The following is an 18,200-nucleotide window of genomic DNA, read 5'->3' as shown; positions in this document are numbered from 1 at the left end:
GGCGCTCCCTCAGTACCGCCCCTCCGACAGTGCGGCGCTCCCTCAGTACCGCCCCTCCGACAGTGCAGCGCTCCCTCAGTACCGCCCCTCCGACAGTGCGGGGCTCCCTCGGTACCGCCCCTCCGACAGTGCAGCGCTCCCTCAGTACCGCCCCTCCGACAGTGCGGGGCTCCCTCAGTACCGCCCCTCCGACAGTGCGGCGCTCACTCAGTACCGCCCCTCCGACAGTGCGGCGCTCTCTCAGTACCGCCCCTCCGACAGCGCAGTGCGGCGCTCCCTCAGTACCGCCCCTCCGACAGTGCGGTGCGGCGCTCCCTCAGTACCGCCCCTCCGACAGTGCGGCGCTCCCTCAGTACCGCCCCTCCCACAGTGCGGGGCTCCCTCAGTACCGCCCCTCCGACAGTGCGGCGCTCCCTCAGTACCGCCCCTCCCACAGTGCGGGGCTCCCTCAGTACCGCCCCTCCCACAGTGCGGCGCTCCCTCAGTACCGCCCCTCCGACAGTGCAGTGCGGCGCTCCCTCAGTACCGCCCCTCCGACAGCGCGGTGCGGCGCTCCCTCAGTACCGCCCCTCCGACAGTGCAGTGCGGCGCTCCCTCAGTACCGCCCCTCCGACAGCGCGGTGCGGCGCTCCCTCAGTACCGCTGACAGAGGAAGTCCTCGAGTACGTGAGTAAGCAGGGGTTTACGATCGTGGACTGAGTATGACATGCAGCTGGTATGAAACCTTCCCATGGAGAATGGGTGCGTGTCGGAACTCACAGAGGGGGACGAGCGGGAACGGGGGGAGGGGGGTAGAATAAAACGGTTGGGTTCATGTGGGAAGTTAAAGTGTTCAGAGCACAAGAAACAGGAGCAGGAGTCGGCCATTCGGCCCCTCGAGCCTGCTCCGCCATTTAATACGACCATGGTTGATCTGATCATGGACTCAGCTCCACTTCCCTGCCCGCCCCCTTATCCCCTTATCGGTTAAGAAACTGTCTATCTCTGTCGTAAATATATTCAATGTCCCGGCTTCCACAGCTCTCTGAGGCAGCGAATTCCACAGATTTACAACCCTCTGAGAGAAGAAATTTTTCCTCATCTCAGTTTTAAATGGGCGGCCCCTTATTCTAAGACCATGCCCCCTAGTTCTAGTCTCCCCCATCAGTGGAAACATCCTCTCTGCATCCACCTTGTCAAGCCCCCTCATAATCTTATACGTTTCGATAAGGCCACCTCTCATTCTAAAGGCCCTATCTCCTCAATCTCTCCACATTGGACAATCCCAATCCCCCCATCCCAGGAATCAGTCTGGTGAACCTTCGTTGCTCTCCCTCAATGGCGAGTATATCTTTCCTTAGGTAAGGAGATCAGAACTGTGCACGGTGCTCCAAGTGTGGTCTAACCCAGGTATATAGAGACCAGAATTGTGCACAGTGCTCCAAGTGTGGGCTAACCCAGGTATACGGAGACCAGAACTGTGCACAGTGCTCCAAGTGTGGTCTAACCCAGGTATATAGAGACCAGAATTGTGCACAGTGCTCCAAGTGTGGGCTAACCCAGGTATATGGAGACCAGAACTGTGCACAGTGCTCCAAGTGTGGTCTAACCCAGGTATATGGAGACCAGAACTGTGCACAGTGCTCCAAGTGTGGTCTGACCACACAGATGGACAGTGGTACAATTGTAGCAAGACTTCCTTACTGTTATACTCAAACCCTCTTGTACTAAAGTGTTAAATGTTGAAATTGGCGGCCGACAGGCCGGGGGAAAATCACCTTCAACCCACCTCTCCAGGAAATTCCCCGGGACTTGTTTCCTGTAAGACCGGTTTCGGCATCTTGATCCGGAGCCAAGTGTCGGATGAGTTAGGATCTCTGTGCAAAAAACCTGCAGCCAATGAGACGCGCGGAGGGCGCGACTGAATTCCTTCACTGGGAAGGGAGCTCCGTGAGGCTTGAAAACTCATCGGCCAAGGTGCTGGGGCAGAGCGGTGATCGGATGGGTTCTACGTGCACACTCTGAACCTTCCTGCAGGAGCATGACCTCGTTGACCAACGTGGGAGCGCGTGTCTTCCTACTCACTGCGCTGTCTCTAACCATGGCAGCAAAGGCAAGAGGTATCGGTGAGTCACCTCAATCTTACAGTCCCTCCGAGTCGAGGAAGACTTGGATCCACTCCTAAAGTGAGTCCTTCGGTGGCTGAACAGCCCAATACGGGAGCCACAGTCCCTGTCACAGGTGGGACAGACAGTGGTTGAGGGACGGGGAGGGTGGGACTGGTTTGCCGCACGCTCCTTCCGCTGCCTGCGCTTGCTTTCTGCACGCTCTCGGCGACGGGACTCGAGGTGCTCAGCGCCCTCCCGGGTGCACTCCCTCCACTTAGGGCGGACTGGTCTTTGGGCCCGGGGACTCCCAGGTGTCGGTGGGGATGTTGCACTTTATCAGGGAGGCTTTGAGGGTGGTCCCTTGTAACGTTTCCTCTGCCCACCTTTGGCCCGTTTGCCCGTGAAGGAGTTCCGAGTAGAGCGCTTGCTTTGGGGAGTCTCGTGTCGGGGGGGCATGAGGACAATGTGGGCCCTGCCCAGCGGAGCTGGTCGAGTGTGGTCAGTGCTTCGATGCTGGGGATGTTGGGCCTGGTCGAGGACGCTAACGTTGGTGCGTCTGTCCTCCCAGGGGATTTGCAGGATGTTGCGGAGACAGCGTTGGTGGTATTTCTCCCGCGACTTGAGGTGTCTACTGTACACGGTCCGTGTCTCTGAGCCATACAGGAGGGCGGGTATCACTACAGCCCTGTAGACCATGAGCTTGGTGCTGGATTTGAGGGCCTGGTCTTCGAACACTCTCTTCCTCAGGCGGCCGAAGGCTGCACTGGTGCACTGGAGGCGGTGTTGGACCTCGTTGTCATAGTCTGCCCTTGTTGAGAGGCTCCCGGGGTATGGGAATGGGTCCAAGGGGCAAGGGTTAACCAGGACGACTGGAGACCAGCTCTGCTGCACGGGCCTAGTGCGTCCACATATCGCACACAGTGTGGGCTGGGCCCGTGCTACCCCTGGGCCCTTGGCTCCTCTGGGCCCCGTCCCCTCATTCGCCGCACCTCCGCCATGTGATGTAGCCTCCAGTGTCTAATCTCTGTGCGCTCTCTCTACTATTTCCACCCCTGCCCTCCCAGAGTATGAGATCATCGCTGTCAGACTCCATTACAGCCACACCCCGGATTCGGAGCACACCGCGGACGTCTTCAGCATCAACTCCGCCCCCATCCTGGCCTACGATTACGGCGCGCGGAGCTTTGTCATCAACGGGATTGTGACAGACGGGAGGAAGGAGCTGGGGCAGGAAGGCGTGACCTTTTTCCAGGAGTCGACCCGTCGGTTCCAGACCCAGCTGCGCAGTTTCACCCGCGACATCCTCAATCGCACGGCCTCGACCATTCTGACAAGTACGTCGCTGCATTCCCGCCATTATGCACATGTCGATGATTTGCGCGGGGCAACCAAATGTCACATTTCCAAGTTTGCTGAGCACACAAAGCGAGGTGGGGTTGCGAGTTGTGAGGAGGTGGTTGCAAAGGCGATTTAGGCCAGTTGAGCGAGTGGGCAAGCACGTGGCAGATGCAGTTTAAGGCGGACAAATGTGAAGTTACCCACTGTGGTCGGAAAAACATAAGGACCACAAGTGTTATTTAAATGGCGATATCTCGGGAAGTGTCGATGTACAGAGGGGCCTGGGTGTCCTTGTATACCAGTCACTGAAAGCAGACACGCAGGTGCAGCGAGCAGTGAGGGAGGCCGATGGTATGTTGGCCTCCATTGCGAGAGGGTTTGCGTGCAGGAGCAAGGGTGTCTTACTCCAGTTATACAGGGCCCTTGGTGAGACCGCACCTGGAGTATTGTGAGCAGTTTTGGTCTCCTTACCTAAGGAAGGATATACCGGCCAGAGAGGGAGTGCAGCGAAGGTTCACCAGACTGATTCCTGGGATGGGCAGGACTGTCGTATGAGGAGAGATTGGGTCGACTGGGCCTGTATTCACTGGAGTTTAGAAGAATGAGAGGGGATCTCATCGGAAGGTATAAAATTCTGATGGGGTTGGACAGACTGGATGCGGGGAGGATGTTTCCCCCGGGGCTGGGAAGTCTAGAACAAGGGGGTCACAGTCTCAGGATACGGGGTAGGAAATTTAGGAGCGAGATGAGGAGAAATGTTTTCACTCCGAGGGTGGTGAACCTGTGGAATTCTCTCCCACAGAAGGCTGTGGAGGCCAAGTTACTGAATATATTTAAGAGGGAGATAGATAAGATTTCTAGACACAAAAGTAATCAAGGGGTATGGGGAAAAAGCGGGAATATGGTGTTGGGATAGAGGATCAGCCATGATCATATTGAATGGTGCAGGCTCGAGGGGCCGAATGGCCTACTCCTGCTCCTATTTTCTATGTTTCTAAGAGTGAAGATGTCTTACTCCAGTTACACAGGGCCCTGCTGAGACCGCACCTGGAGTATTGTGAGCAGTTTGGGCCTCCTTACCTAAGGAAGGATATACTGGCCATAGAGGGAGTGCAGCGAAGGTTCACCAGACTGATTCCTGGGAGGGTAGGACTGTCGTATGAGGAGAGATTGAGCAGACTGGGCCTGTATTCACTGGAGTTTAGAAGAATGAGAGGGGATCTCATTGAAACACACACAATTCTTACAGGGCTCGACAGGGTAGATGCAGGGAGGGTGTTTTCTCTCGTGGGGGAATCTACATAAGAATATAAGAAACAGAAACTCAGAAACATAGAAAATAGGTGCAGGAGCAGGCCATTCGGCCCCTCGAGCCTGCACCACCATTCAATAAGATCATGGCTGATCATTCCCTCAGTACCCCATTCCTGCTTCCTCTCCATACCCCTTGATCCCTTTAGCCGTAAGGGCCACATCTAACTCCCTTTTGAATATATCTAACGAACTGGCCTCAACAACTTTCTGTGGTAGAGAATTCCACAGGTTCACAACTCTCTGAGTGAAGAAGTTTCTCCTCATCTCGGTCCTAAATGGCCTACCCCTTATCCTTAGACTGTGACCCCTGGTTCTGGACTTCCCCAACATCGGGAACATTCTTCCTGCATCTAACCTGTCCAATAGGAGCAGGAGTCGGCCATTCGGCCCCTCGAGCCCGCTCCGCCATTCAATCCGATCTTGGGCTCAGCTCCACTTCCCCGCCCGCCCCCTTCACTCCCTTATCGCTCAAAAATCTGTCCATCACCCCCTTAAATATATTCAATGACCCAGCCCCCCACAGCTCTCTGGGGCAGAGAATTCCACAGATTCACCAGAAGAACTTCCTCCTCATCTCCGTCTTAAACTACTCCCCCTCGTCCTAGATTCCTCCACGATGGGAAACTAGGGGGCGTAGCCTCAGAATAAGGGGTCGGCCATTTAGGACGGAAATGAGGAGGAATTTCTTCTGGTGAATCTGTGGAATTCTCTGCCCCAGAGAGCTGTGGGGGGCTGGGTCATTGAATATATTTAAGGGGGAGATAGACAGATACTTGAGCGATAAGGGAGTGAAGGGGCGGGCGGGGAAGTGGAGCTGAGCCCATGATCGGATCAAGCCGCGATCTTATTGAATGGCGGAGCAGGCTCGAAGGGAAGAATGGCCGACTCCTGCTCCTGTTTCTGATGTTCTTATGGGATGATCTGAGGTGGTGAAAGGCCTTGTCGAAATGCAAGTCTTTCTTCCTTATAAATGCCCTTCTCTCCCCGCGCTCCCCCAGTTCCTGTTCTGGTTCCTGGGGCCCCGCCTCCTACAACAAGGGAACGTTTGGAGACCGGTAACGCTATCATTTCCGTTGCAGAGAAGCCAAAAGCCGAAATCTACACGGAGAAAGACTACGCACCGGGCCGGCCAAACATTCTGTATTGTTACGCCGAGAAATTCTTCCCCTACGAGATTGAAATGACGTTCCTGGTCAATGGGAGGGAATTTGCCGGGCAGGTCCATTCACTCCCGGTCCTGGTGGAGGACGATTGGACCTTCAACATCTTTGCCTACATCCAGATCGAGCCACAGGACGGGGATACTTACAGCTGCCAGATTGATCACCCCAGCCTCGACAAGCCGCTGACAGTTGTGCTGGGTAGGTCAAGTAGGGACAGGGAGAATCGGAGAATCGGAGAGCTTCGCGGCGCGGGAAGGAGGCCATTGCGGCCCATCGTGTCCGCCTCGCGCCGGCCGACCAAGAGCCATCCCGGCCTAATCCCACTTTCCCGCTCTGGGTCCGTAGCCCTGTGGGTTACGGCACTTCGAGCGCACGTCCAAATGTGGTGAGGGTTTCTGCCTCTACCCCCCTTTCAGGCAGCGAGTTCCCCCCCCAGACCCCCAGCACCCTCTGGGTGAAGACTTTTCCCCTCAAATCCCCTCTAGACCTCCCCCCCAATTACTTTCAATCTCTGCCCCCTGGTTGTTGATCCCTCTGCCAAGGGGAACAGGTCTGTCCTATCCACTCTATCCAGGCCCCTCACACCTCAATTAAATCTCCCCTCAGCCTCCTCTGTTCCAAAGAAAACAACGCCAGCCTCTCCAATCTTTCCTCATCGCTGAAATTCTCCAGTCCCGACAACATCCTGGTAAATCTCCTCTGTACCCTCTCCAGTGCAACATCCTGGTAAATCTCCTCTGTACCCTCTCTAGTGCAACATCCTGGTAAATCTCCTCTGTACCCTCTCTAGTGCAACATCCTGGTAAATCTCCTCTGTACCCTCTCCAGTGCAACATCCTGGTAAATCTCCTCTGTACCCTCTCCAGTGCATCATCCTGGTAAAATACCCTCTGTACCCTCTCTAGTGCAACATCCTGGTAAATCTCCTCTGTACCCTCTCTAGTGCAACATCCTGGTAAATCTCCTCTGTACCCTCTCTAGTGCAACATCCTGGTAAATCTCCTCTGTACCCTCTCTAGTGCAACATCCTGGTTAATCTCCTCTGTACCCTCTCCAGTGCAACATCCTGGTAAATCTCCTCTGTACCCTCTCCAGTGCAACATCCTGGTAAATCTCCTCTGTACCCTCTCTAGTGCAACATCCTGGTAAATCTCCTCTGTACCCTCTCCAGTGCAACATCCTGGTAAATCTCCTCTGTACCCTCTCCAGTGTGATCACACCCTTCCTGTAATGTGGTGACCAGAACTGCACGCAGTACTCCAGCTGTGGCCTAACTAGTGTTTTATAAGGATAACCTCCCTGCTCTTGTATTCCATGGTCATTATCATCATCGGCAGTCCCTTGGAATCGAGGAAGACTTGCTTCCACTCGAACAATGAGTCACTCTTAGCATGAGTCCTCAGGTGGCTGAACAGTCCAATACGGGAGCCACAGTCCCTGTCACAGGTGGGACAGACAGTGGTTGAGGGAAGGGGAGGGTGGGACTGGTTTGCCGCACGCTCCTTCCGCTGCCTGCGCTTGGTTTCTGTACGCTCTCGGCGACGAGACTCGAGGTGCTCAGCGCCCCTCCCGGATGCACTTCCCCCACTTAGGGCGGGACTGGTCTTTGGGCCCAGGGACTCCCAGGTGTCGGTGGGGATGTTGCACTTTATCAGGGAGGCTTTGAGGGTGGTCCCTTGTAACGTTTCCTCTGCCCCACCTTTGGCTCGCTTGCCGTGAAGGAGTCCCGAGTAGAGTAAAGGGCACCCGGCCCACCCAGCCCCTGTCCCACACAGTCGCGATACTCCCGCCTATCACAACACACACACACACACACACTCCCCATCCCACCCCCAAACCCTGCGATCTCCTGGGGCAGGGGCACAAAACCAGAGAAACAAAAAAAAACCTCCAGGGCCAACTTGGGGGGGGAAAAAAAATCTGTGAAATTCCTCTGCGACCCATCTCGGCGATGGGAACTAGTCCCGGAGTTCCCTCTGGCCCTGAATTCCGTGCCGTACCCGCCCCTCTGCAAGAGGCGATCTCTGCCCCAGTCAGAAATAGATCCAGGTCTCGCTCGAAGGAATTGAGCAAGTCTGCATCCACCGCGTGAGACGGCAGCTTGTTCCCGGGTGGGCGACGATTCTCTGGGAATAGGCCACCTCCTCACACCGAACCTGGAACTAATCCCATACAACTTACATGTGTGCCCCCTGTTCCTGTCCAACCTGTTTAATTGAAATAACCGTTCAGCCGGAACACCATCTGATCCCCTTCATTATCTTATAAACCCCAATCAGGTTGCCCTCAGTCTAGGCTGCTCGAAGGCCCAGGGTCCCAACTTGTTCAGCCTCTCCTGATAACGAAGTGCTTTAGACTTGGAATTAGTCCAGTGGCCCTAAGTCTACTCCAGTAACGACGTGTTAAGTTCCTGTCGACTGCACTTGGAAAATACACAGGATCAGAACGTCTCACACTCCTGTGTGTGTGTGTGTGTGAGAGAGCGTCACAAGCTCACTGCCTGAAAGGGTGGGAGAGAATTGGGAGAATAAACCTAGGCTGACACTCTGTGTGGTGTTGAGGGAGCGCCGCACTGCGCTGTCGGAGGGGGCGGTACTGAGGGAGCGCCGCACTGCGCTGTCGGAGGGGCGGTACTGAGGGAGTGCCGCACTGCGCTGTCGGAGGGGGCGGTACTGAGGGAGTGCCGCACTGTCGGAGGGGCGGTACTGAGGGAGCGCCGCACTGCGCTGTCGGAGGGGCAGTACTGAGGGAATGCCGCACTGTCGGAGGGGCGGTACTGAGGGAATGCCGCACTGTCGGAGGGGCGGTACTGAGGGAGCCCCGCACTGTCGGAGGGGCGGTACTGAGGGAGTGCCGCACTGTCGGAGGGGCGGTACTGAGGGAGCCCCGCACTGCGCTGTCGGAGGGGCAGTACTGAGGGAATGCCGCACTGTCGGAGGGGCGGTACTGAGGGAGTGCCGCACTGTCGGAGGGGCTGTATTTCGGATGAGACATTAAACCGAGGCCCCCGTCTGCCCTCTCGGGCGGATGTAAAAGATCCCGGGGCCACTATTGGAAGAAGAGCAGGGGGGAGTTCTCCCCGGTGTCCTGGGGCCAATATTTATCCCTCGACCAACATCACTAAAACAGACGATCCGGGTCATTATCACATCGCTGTGTGAGGGAGCTTGCTGTGCGCCAATGGGCGTTTCCCACAATACAACAGTGACTACACTTAAACAAATAGTGCTTCATTGGCTGTGAGGCGCTTTAGGACGTCCGATGGTCGTGAAAGTCGCTATATAAATGCAAATCTTTGTTCCCTTCGCTAACCCTTCCACCTATGGCTTTAAATAACGTTGCCTCAGTACTACGCGCATTTGTCGAACCGTAAAGGTCTTTGAATAGCGGACAAGGAATTAATTTTCCGTCCTGATTCTCACACAGGTGGGCCTCCCGTGATTCCCAATTCCGGGATCATTGTCTGCGCTGTGGGAGTTATCCTGGGAGCTCTGGGATTGGCGATCGCCCTGTTCCTGATCGTTAAAATGTCCAGTCGGTGAGTACCTCCCCAATATTCTGTTCCCCTGGTCGATGTCTGCCCTTGTTGATAAGAGGCTCCCGAAGTATTGGGAAGTGGTCCTTGGTGTTCAGAGCCGTGCCGTGGATCTTGATGACTGTGGGGGGCAGTGCTGTGTGGGGGTGGGGGGGGCAGTGCTGTGTGGGGGGGGGGGCAGTGCTGTGTGGGGGGGGGGCAGTGCTGTGTGCGGGGTGCAGTGCTGTGTGGGGGAGAGGCAGTGCTGTGTGGGGGGGAGGGGGGCAGTGCTGTGTGGGGGGAGGGGGGGGCAGTGCTGTGTGGTGGGGGAGGGGGGCAGTGCTGTGTGGGGGGGCAGTGCTGTGTGGGGGAGGGGGGGCAGTGCTGTGTGGGGGAGGGGGCAGTGCTGTGTGGGGGAGGGGTGCAGTGCTGTGTGGGGGAGGGGGCAGTGCTGTGTGGGGGAGGGGTGCAGTGCTGTGTGGGGGGGGCAGTGCTGTGTGTGGGGGGGGGCAGTGCTGTGTGGGGGGGGGGCAGTGCTGTGTGGGGGGGGCAGTGCTGTGTGGGGGGGGGCAGTGCTGTGTGGGGGGGGGCAGTGCTGTGTGGGGGGGGCAGTGCTGTGTGGGGGGGGCAGTGCTGTGTGGGGGGGGCAGTGCTGTGTGGGGGGAGGGGGGCAGTGCTGTGTGCGGGGTGCAGTGCTGTGTGGGGGGGGGCAGTGCTGTGTGGGGGGGGCAGTGCTGTGTGGGGGGGGGCAGTGCTGTGTGGGGGGGGGGCAGTGCTGTGTGGGGGGAGGGGGGCAGTGCTGTGTGCGGGGTGCAGTGCTGTGTGGGGGGGGCAGTGCTGTGTGGGGGGGGCAGTGCTGTGTGGGGGGGGGGCAGTGCTGTGTGGGGGGAGGGGGGCAGTGCTGTGTGGGGGGAGGGGGGCAGTGCTGTGTGGGGGAGGGGAGCAGTGCTGTGTGGGGGGGGCAGTGCTGTGTGTGGGGGGGGCAGTGCTGTGTGGGGGGGGGCAGTGCTGTGTGGGGGGGGGCAGTGCTGTGGGGGGGTGGGCAGTGCTGTGTGGGGGGGGCAGTGCTGTGTGGGGGGGGGGGCAGTGCTGTGGGGGGGGGCAGTGCTGTGTGGGGGGGGCAGTGCTGTGTGGGGGGGGGGCAGTGCTGTGTGGGGGGGGCAGTGCTGTGTGGGGGGGGGCAGTGCTGTGTGGGGGGGGGGCAGTGCTGTGTGGGGGGGGCAGTGCTGTGTGTGGGGGGGGCAGTGCTGTGTGGGGGGGGGCAGTGCTGTGTGGGGGGGGGGCAGTGCTGTGTGGGGGGGGGCAGTGCTGTGTGGGGGGGGCAGTGCTGTGTGGGGGGGGGCAGTGCTGTGGGGGGGGTGGGCAGTGCTGTGTGGGGGGGGGCAGTGCTGTGTGGGGGGGGGCAGTGCTGTGGGGGGGGGCAGTGCTGTGTGGGGGGGGGCAGTGCTGTGTGGGGGGGGCAGTGCTGTGTAGGGGGGGCAGTGCTGTATGGGGGGGGGCAGTGCTGTGTGGGGGGGGCAGTGCTGTGTGTGGGGGGGGCAGTGCTGTGTGGTGGGGGAGGGGGGCAGTGCTGTGTGGGGGGAGCAGTGCTGTGTAGGGGGGGCAGTGCTGTATGGGGGGGGGCAGTGCTGTGTGGGGGGGGAGGGGGGCAGTGCTGTGTGTGGGGGAGGGGAGCAGTGCTGTGTGGGGGGGAGGGGAGCAGTGCTGTGTGGGGGGGAGGGGAGCAGTGCTGTGTGGGGGGGGGCAGTGCTGTGTGGTGGGGGAGGGGGGCAGTGCTGTGTGGGGGGGGGCAGTGCTGTGTGGGGGGGGCAGTGCTGTGTGTGGGGGGGGGGCAGTGCTGTGTGGGGGGGGGGCAGTGCTGTGTGGGGGGGGGGCAGTGCTGTGTGGGGGGGAGGGGGACAGTGCTGTGTGGGGGGGGGGCAGTGCTGTGTGGGGGGGGCAGTGCTGTGTGGGGGGGGGGCAGTGCTGTGTGGGGGGGGGCAGTCCTTTGTGGGGGAGGGGAGCAGTGCTGTGTGGGGGAGGGGGCAGTGCTGTGTGGGGGGGGGCAGTGCTGTGTGGGGGGGGCAGTGCTGTGTGTGGGGGAGGGGGGCAGTGCTGTGTGGGGGGGGGGCAGTGCTGTGTGGGGGGGGGGCAGTGCTGTGTGGGGGGGGGCAGTGCTGTGTGTGGGGGAGGGGGGCAGTGCTGTGTGGGGGGGGCAGTGCTGTGTGGGGGGGGCAGTGCTGTGTGGGGGGAGGGGCAGTGCTGTGTGTGGGGGGGGCAGTGCTGTGTGTGGGGGGGGGCAGTGCTGTGTGGGGAGGGGCAGTGCTGTGTGTGGGGGAGGGGGGCAGTGCTGTGTGGGGGGGGCAGTGCTGTGTGGGGGGGGGGCAGTGCTGTGTGGGGGGGGCAGTGCTGTGTGGGGGGGGGCAGTGCTGTGTGGGGGGGGCAGTGCTGTGTGGGGGGGGGGGCAGTGCTGTGTGGGGGGGGCAGTGCTGTGTAGGGGGGGAGCAGTGCTGTGTGGGGGGGGCAGTGCTGTGTGGGGGAGGGGGGCAGTGCTGTGTGTGGGGGGGGGCAGTGCTGTGTGGGGGGGAGGGGGGCAGTGCTGTGTGGGGGGGGGGCAGTGCTGTGTGTGGGGGAGGGGGCAGTGCTGTGTGTGGGGGGGGGGCAGTGCTGTGTGGGGGCGGGGAGCAATGCTGTGTGGGGAGGGGCAGTGCTGTGTGTGGGGAGGGGGGCAGTGCTGTGTGGGGGGGGGCAGTGCTGTGTGGGGGGGGGGCAGTGCTGTGTGTGGGGGGGGCAGTGCTGTGTGTGGGGGGGGGGCAGTGCTGTGTGTGGGGGGGGGCAGTGCTGTGTGGGGGGGGGCAGTGCTGTGTGGGGGGGGCAGTGCTGTGTGTGGGGGAGGGGGGCAGTGCTGTGTGGGGGGGGGCAGTGCTGTGTGTGGGGGGGGGCAGTGCTGTGTGGGGGGGGGGCAGTGCTGTGTGGGGGGGGGCAGTGCTGTGTGGGGGGGGGGGGCAGTGCTGTGTGTGGGGGGGGGCAGTGCTGTGTGGGGGGGGGCAGTGCTGTGTGTGGGGGGGGGGCAGTGCTGTGTGGGGGAGGGGGGCAGTGCTATGTGGGGGGGGCAGTGCTGCGTGGGGGAGGGGGGCAGTGCTATGTGGGGGGGGCAGTGCTGCGTGGGGGAGGGGGGCAGTGCTATGTGGGGGGGGGCAGTGCTGTGTGTGGGGGAGGGGAGCAGTGCTGTGTGGGGGGGGCAGTGCTGTGTGGGGGGGGGGGCAGTGCTGTGTGGTGGGGGAGGGGGGCAGTGCTGTGTGGGGGGGGGCAGTGCTGTGTGGGGGGGGGGGCAGTGCTGTGTGGGGGGGGGGGCAGCGCTGTGTGGGAGGGGGGCAGTGCTGTGTGGGGGGGCAGTGCTGTGTGGTGGGGGGGCAGTGCTGTGTGGTGAGGGGGCAGTGCTGTGTGGGGGGGGCAGTGCTGTGTGGTGAGGGGGCAGTGCTGTGTGGGGGGGGCAGTGCTGTGTGGGGGGGGGCAGTGCTGTGTGGGGGGGGGCAGTGCTGTGTGGGGGGGGGGCAGTGCTGTGTGTGGGGGAGGGGGACAGTGCTGTGTGGGGGGGGCAGTGCTGTGTGGTGGGGGGGGCAGTGCTGTGTGTGGGGGAGGGGGGCAGTGCTGTGTGGGGGGGGCAGTGCTGTGTGGGGGGGCAGTGCTGTGTGGGGGGGGCAGTGCTGTGTGGGGGGGGGCAGTGCTGTGTTGGGGAGGGGGGGCAGTGCTGTGTGGGGGGGGGGGGCAGGCTGGTGGAAGACCTTTGCCTTACATAAGAACATAAGAACAGAAGAAATAGGAGCAGGAGTCGGCCATTCGGCCCCTCGAGCCTGCTCCGCCATTTAATACGACCGTGGCTGATCCGATCATGGACTCAGCTCCACTTCCCTGCCCGCCCCCTTATCCCCTTATCGGTTAAGAAACTGTATCTCTGTCTTAAATTTATCCAATGTCCCGGCTTCCACAGCTCTCTGAGGCAGCGAATTCCACAGATTTGCAACCCTCTGAGAGAAGAAATTCCTCCTCATCTCAGTTTTAAATGGGCGGCCCCTTATTCTAAGACCATGCCCCCTAGTTCTAGTCTCCCCCATCAGTGGAAACATCCTCTCTGCATCCACCTTGTCGAGCCCCCTCATAATCTTATACGTTTCGATAAGATCACCTCTCATTCTTCTGAACTCCAATGAGTAGAGGCCCAACCTGCTCAACCTTTCCTCATAAGTCAACCCCCTCATCCCCGGAATCAACCGAGTGAACCTTCTCTGAACTGCCTCCAAAGCAAGTATATCCTCTCGTAAATACGGAAACCAAAACTGCACGCAGTACTCCAGGTGTGGCCTCACCAATACCCTGTATAACTGTAGCAAGACTTCCCTGCTTTTATACTCCATCCCCTTTACAATAAAGGCCAAGATACCATTGGCCTTCCTGATCACTTGCTGTACCTGCATACTATCCTTTTGTGTTTCATGCACAAGTACCCCCAGCTCCCGCTGTACTGCGGCACTTTTCAATCTCTCTCCATTTAAATAATAACTTGCTCTTTGATTTTTTTTCTGCCGAAGTGGATAACCTCACACTTTCCAACATTATACTCCATCTGACAAATTTTTGCCCACTCACTGAGCCTGTCTGTGTCCTTTTGCAGATTTTGTGTCCTCCTCACACGTTGCTTTTCTTCCCCTTTGTTGAATATACTGGCCTAGGATCTCATTCTCAGAATCGGAATCATCGACGTAATGTAATGAAAACCTGGAGTACTGCGTGCAGTTTTGGTAATACTCGAGGTTAGGAAACAAAAGATGTGTCTACATAGGGTGTGAATGGCGTGGTAATTACCAGCTGCCGTGATAGACAAAGAGGAAATAAACATAAGCTCTGGGGGAGGGGGTTGGGGGAGCCAAAGCTGGGCAGAGGTTACGCCCTGAAACTGTTGAACTCTTGAGTCCCGAAGGTTGCAAAGAACCTCAGTGAGAGATGAGGTGCTGTTCCTCGAGCTTGCGATGAGCTCCGTTGGAACAGTGTCGGAGACCGAGGAGGGAGAGGTCAGAGTGGGAATGGGGGCGGGGAATTAAAGGGACAGGCCGACCGGACGCTCGGGGTCACGTTCCGCAGGTCTCTGGTCTTTCCCGCCCTTACTGTCGATTCTATTCAGGAAGCCTTTTATTTTTTTCCCCGTTAAGCCTGCGGTCGCAGGCCCCGCCGTTACTCCTCGATCCACGTCGTGCAACTCACCATCATCATCATGGGCAGTCCCTCGGAGCCGAGGGAGACTCGCTTCCACGCTAAACGTGAGTCCTTCGGTGGCTGAACAGCCCAATACGGGAGCCACAGTCCCTGTCACAGGGTGGGACAGACGGTGGTTGAGGGAAGGGGGAGGGTGGGACTGGTTTGCCGCACGCTCCTTCCGCTGCCTGCGCTTGGTTTCTGCACGCTCTCGGGCGACGAGACTCGAGGCGCTCAGCGCCCTCCCGGATGCACTCCCTCCACTGAGGGCGGACTGGTCTTTGGGCCCAGGGACTCCCAGGTGTCGGTGGGGGATGTTGCACTTTATCAGGGGAGGCTTTGAGGGTGGTCCCTTGTAACGTTTCCTCTGCCCACCTTTGGCTCGCTTGCCGTGAAGGAGTTCCGAGTCGAGCGCTCGCTTTGGGAGTCTCGTGTCTGGGATATGCGGATGATGCAACGACTGGTGTACGTGCAAGGAACGGTCGTGTGTTAAAGTCAGGTGATGACCCTTTCTGTGTTGGAACCACCCTGTCGATCGGGGTTTGTGAGTGAGGCCGGTAAGAATATATCGCCCGGCGCTCCCGCGATCGCTCAACGTTTGGGCGTTTCGAAGGCGACGGGCAGCGACTGATACCTCCGTTAATTCCCTTCCAGGCCGGCTAAGCTTTGCGCTGGACGGGTCGGCAAGCAGTGAGCTCGAGGGAGAGGATGGAGACGTGACGGAGAAAGGTCAGTGTGATTAACCCCATTGCAAGTTCCACCCGGGGTCACCGTCACGGTGACCAGACACGGCATTGGTTCACGATCCAGTGTCCGGGAACTTTAACCCCGTCCCAAACATTCTCCAACGGTTCCATCTGACAGCAACCGAGCACACATTGAAACATCGCGGATTAACCCCGTCATCCGCAACAGAAATCCAGTGTCGAATGAACACAGGCCCACAGGAAAACACAGGCCCAGAACTCAACACCAATTGGCACTGTGTTTAATGGGAGTGTTTGACGGGACAGTGTAGAGGGAGCTTTACTCTGTATCTAACCCCCTGTACCTGCCCTGGGAGTGTTTGATGGGACAGTGTAGAGGGAGCTTTACTCTGTAACTAACCCCCTGTACCTGCCCTGGGAGTGTTTGATGGGACAGTGTAGAGGGAGCTTTACTCTGTATCTAACCCCCTGTACCTGCCCTGGGGGTGTTTGACGGGACAGTGTAGAGGGAGCTTTACTCTGTATCTAACCCCGTGCTGTACCTGCCCTGGGAGTGTTTGATGGGACAGTGTAGAGGGAGCTTTACTCTGTATCTAACCCCCTGTACCTGCCCTGGGAGTGTTTGATGGGACAGTGTAGAGGGAGCTTTACTCTGTATCTAACCCCCCTGTACCTGCCCTGGGAGTGTTTGATGGGACAGTGTAGAGGGAGCTTTACTCTGTATCTAACCCCGGATGCTGACACCGAGTGTAGGACAAATACCGAACATGTTTAAACGACCTGGACCGGATTCACGTTGCAATATGGTAAATACTTGCCGTCTGCTTTGTCTCCAGATTCGGCGTAAGTTCGATCAGAGACTATCCATTCTTCACCGACAGGAGGATTATGGGTCGTTGTGTCAAACAGAAACATTAATTGGAGATTCATCGTTTGCTTGTGGGGTGATTTTAGCCGGTAACCGATATTGTTCACAGGGGCTGGGGTAATCTTCTATCTATACTCTCGATCAATAAACACAATGGCACCCAGCTTGTCAATTCTTTGTCGATGATTCTTGCCGCGGGGAAATCTAATTGATAACTGGTGCTGAACAGCAACTTCAAATTGTATTAATATAGCGTCCTTAACGTAACGAAATGTTGCAAGGGGCTTCACAGGAGTATTCGAGAGGGGCTGAACGGCCTCCTCCTGTCCCTAATGTAACAGGCTCGAGGGGCTGAACGGTCTCCTGTTCCTAATGTAACAGGCTCGAGGGGCTGAACGGCCTCCTCCTGTCCCTAATGTAACAGGCTCGAGGGGCTGAACGGCCTCCTCCTGTCCCTAATGTAACAGGCTCGAGGGGCTGAACGGCCTCCTCCTGTCCCTAATGTAACAGGCTCGAGGGGCTGAACGGCCTCCTCCTGTTCCTAATGTAACAGGCTCGAGGGGCTGAACGGCCTCCTCCTGTTCCTAATGTAACAGGCTCGAGGGGCTGAACGGCCTCCTCCTGTTCCTAATGTAACAGGCTCGAGGGGCTGAACGGCCTCCTCCTGTTCCTAATGTAACAGGCTCGAGGGGCTGAACGGCCTCCTCCTGTTCCTAATGTAACAGACTCGAGGGGCTGAACGGCCTCCTCCTGTTCCTAATGTAACAGGCTCAAGGGGCTGAACGGCCTCCTCCTGTTCCTAATGTAACAGGCTCGAGGGGCTGAACGGCCTCCTCCTGTCCCTAATGTAACAGGCTCGAGGGGCTGAACGGCCTCCTCCTGTCCCTAATGTAACAGGCTCGAGGGGCTGAACGGCCTCCTCCTGTCCCTAATGTAACAGGCTCGAGGGGCTGAACGGCCTCCTCCTGTTCCTAATGTAACAGGCTCGAGGGGCTGTCCCAGGACGGGTCTCGGTTTAACGTCTCATCGAAAAGATGGCACCTCCGACAGTGCGGCATTCCCTCAGTACCGCCCCTCCGACAGTGCGGCGCTCCCTCAGTACCGCCCCTCCGACAGTGCGGCACTCCCTCAGTACCGCCCCTCTGACAGCGCAGGTATTGATCCAACCCCCCCTCTGCCCTCTCGGGTGGATGTAAAAGATCCCGGGGCCACTATTGGAAGAAGAGCAGGGGGAGTTCTCCCCGGTGTCCTGGGGCCAATATTTATCCCTCGACCAACATCACTAAAACAGACGATCCGGGTCATTATCACATCGCTGTGTGTGGGAGCTTGCTGTGCGCAAATTGGCGTTCCCCACATTACAACAGGGAGCGCACTCCGATTGTACTTCATTGTCTGTGAGGCGCGTTGGGACGCCCTGAGGGGGGTGACAGGTGCTATATAAATGCACATCTGTCTTTACTTGCGGGACTGTGAGCACTAACGTTACCTTGCATCTTGCTAGATGGCAGTGTTGGATGGAGAATGCCTTTGTTCACTGCCCTGTGGTGAGCCCTGAACCTCTCACCAGACCCACGTTCCTTTAGTGTGTCCTCGATTCAGGGAAACCACCGGACAAAGCCCACCTGCTCTCAAAGAGGAAGAACGCACAAGGAAAGATAAACACAACCTTCATTTATATAGCGCCTTTGACGGAGTGAAACGTCCCCAGGTGCTACACAGGAGCGATTATCAAACACAATTTGACCCCGAGCCACATAAGGAGATATTAGGGACAGGTGACCAAAAGCTGGGTCACAGAGGGAGCTTTTAAGGAACGTCTTGAAGGAGGAGAGAGAGGCGGAGAGGTTTAGGGAGGGAGTTCCAGAGCTTGGGGCCCAGGCAACAGAAGGCACGGCCACCGATGGTGGAGCGATTATAATCAGGGATGGTCAGGAGGGCAGAATTAGAGGAGCGCAGAGATCACGGGGGGGTGGGGGG

At 58.5% G+C, this 18,200-nt stretch overlaps 1 protein-coding gene across 1 annotated transcript; it reads left to right on the top strand.

Moving 5' to 3' along the window:
- Positions 1-1,982: 1,982 nt before the first annotated feature.
- Positions 1,983-16,368, top strand: LOC139240589 (class II histocompatibility antigen, B-L beta chain-like). The gene is made up of 6 exons (XM_070869136.1): positions 1,983-2,105; positions 3,152-3,421; positions 5,819-6,100; positions 9,329-9,440; positions 15,300-15,374; positions 16,189-16,368. The coding sequence occupies exons 1-5, from the start codon at positions 2,021-2,023 to the stop codon at positions 15,337-15,339; spliced, it is 789 nt and encodes a 262-aa protein (XP_070725237.1). The 5' UTR covers positions 1,983-2,020; the 3' UTR covers positions 15,340-15,374; positions 16,189-16,368.
- The last annotated feature ends 1,832 nt before the right edge of the window (positions 16,369-18,200 follow it).

Source organism: Pristiophorus japonicus, chromosome 32 (genome assembly GCF_044704955.1).
Source record: "Pristiophorus japonicus isolate sPriJap1 chromosome 32, sPriJap1.hap1, whole genome shotgun sequence".
Taxonomy (NCBI): Eukaryota; Metazoa; Chordata; class Chondrichthyes; family Pristiophoridae; genus Pristiophorus; species Pristiophorus japonicus.
The sequence above is the reverse complement of the archived record's forward strand: the minus strand, read 5'-3'. Positions and strand labels throughout refer to the sequence as shown.

What these genes read in the sequence shown, in the direction of transcription:
- LOC139240589 (XM_070869136.1), top strand. Translation starts at nt 2,021, where the DNA reads ATGACCTCGTTGACCAACGTGGGAGCGCGTGTCTTCCTACTCACTGCG. An exon ending in AGCAAAGGCAAGAGGTATCG is followed by an intron (nt 2,106 to 3,151) that starts GTGAGTCACCTC and finishes CTGCCCTCCCAG; the next exon opens with AGTATGAGATCATCGCTGTC. An exon ending in GGCCTCGACCATTCTGACAA is followed by an intron (nt 3,422 to 5,818) that starts GTACGTCGCTGC and finishes TTTCCGTTGCAG; the next exon opens with AGAAGCCAAAAGCCGAAATC.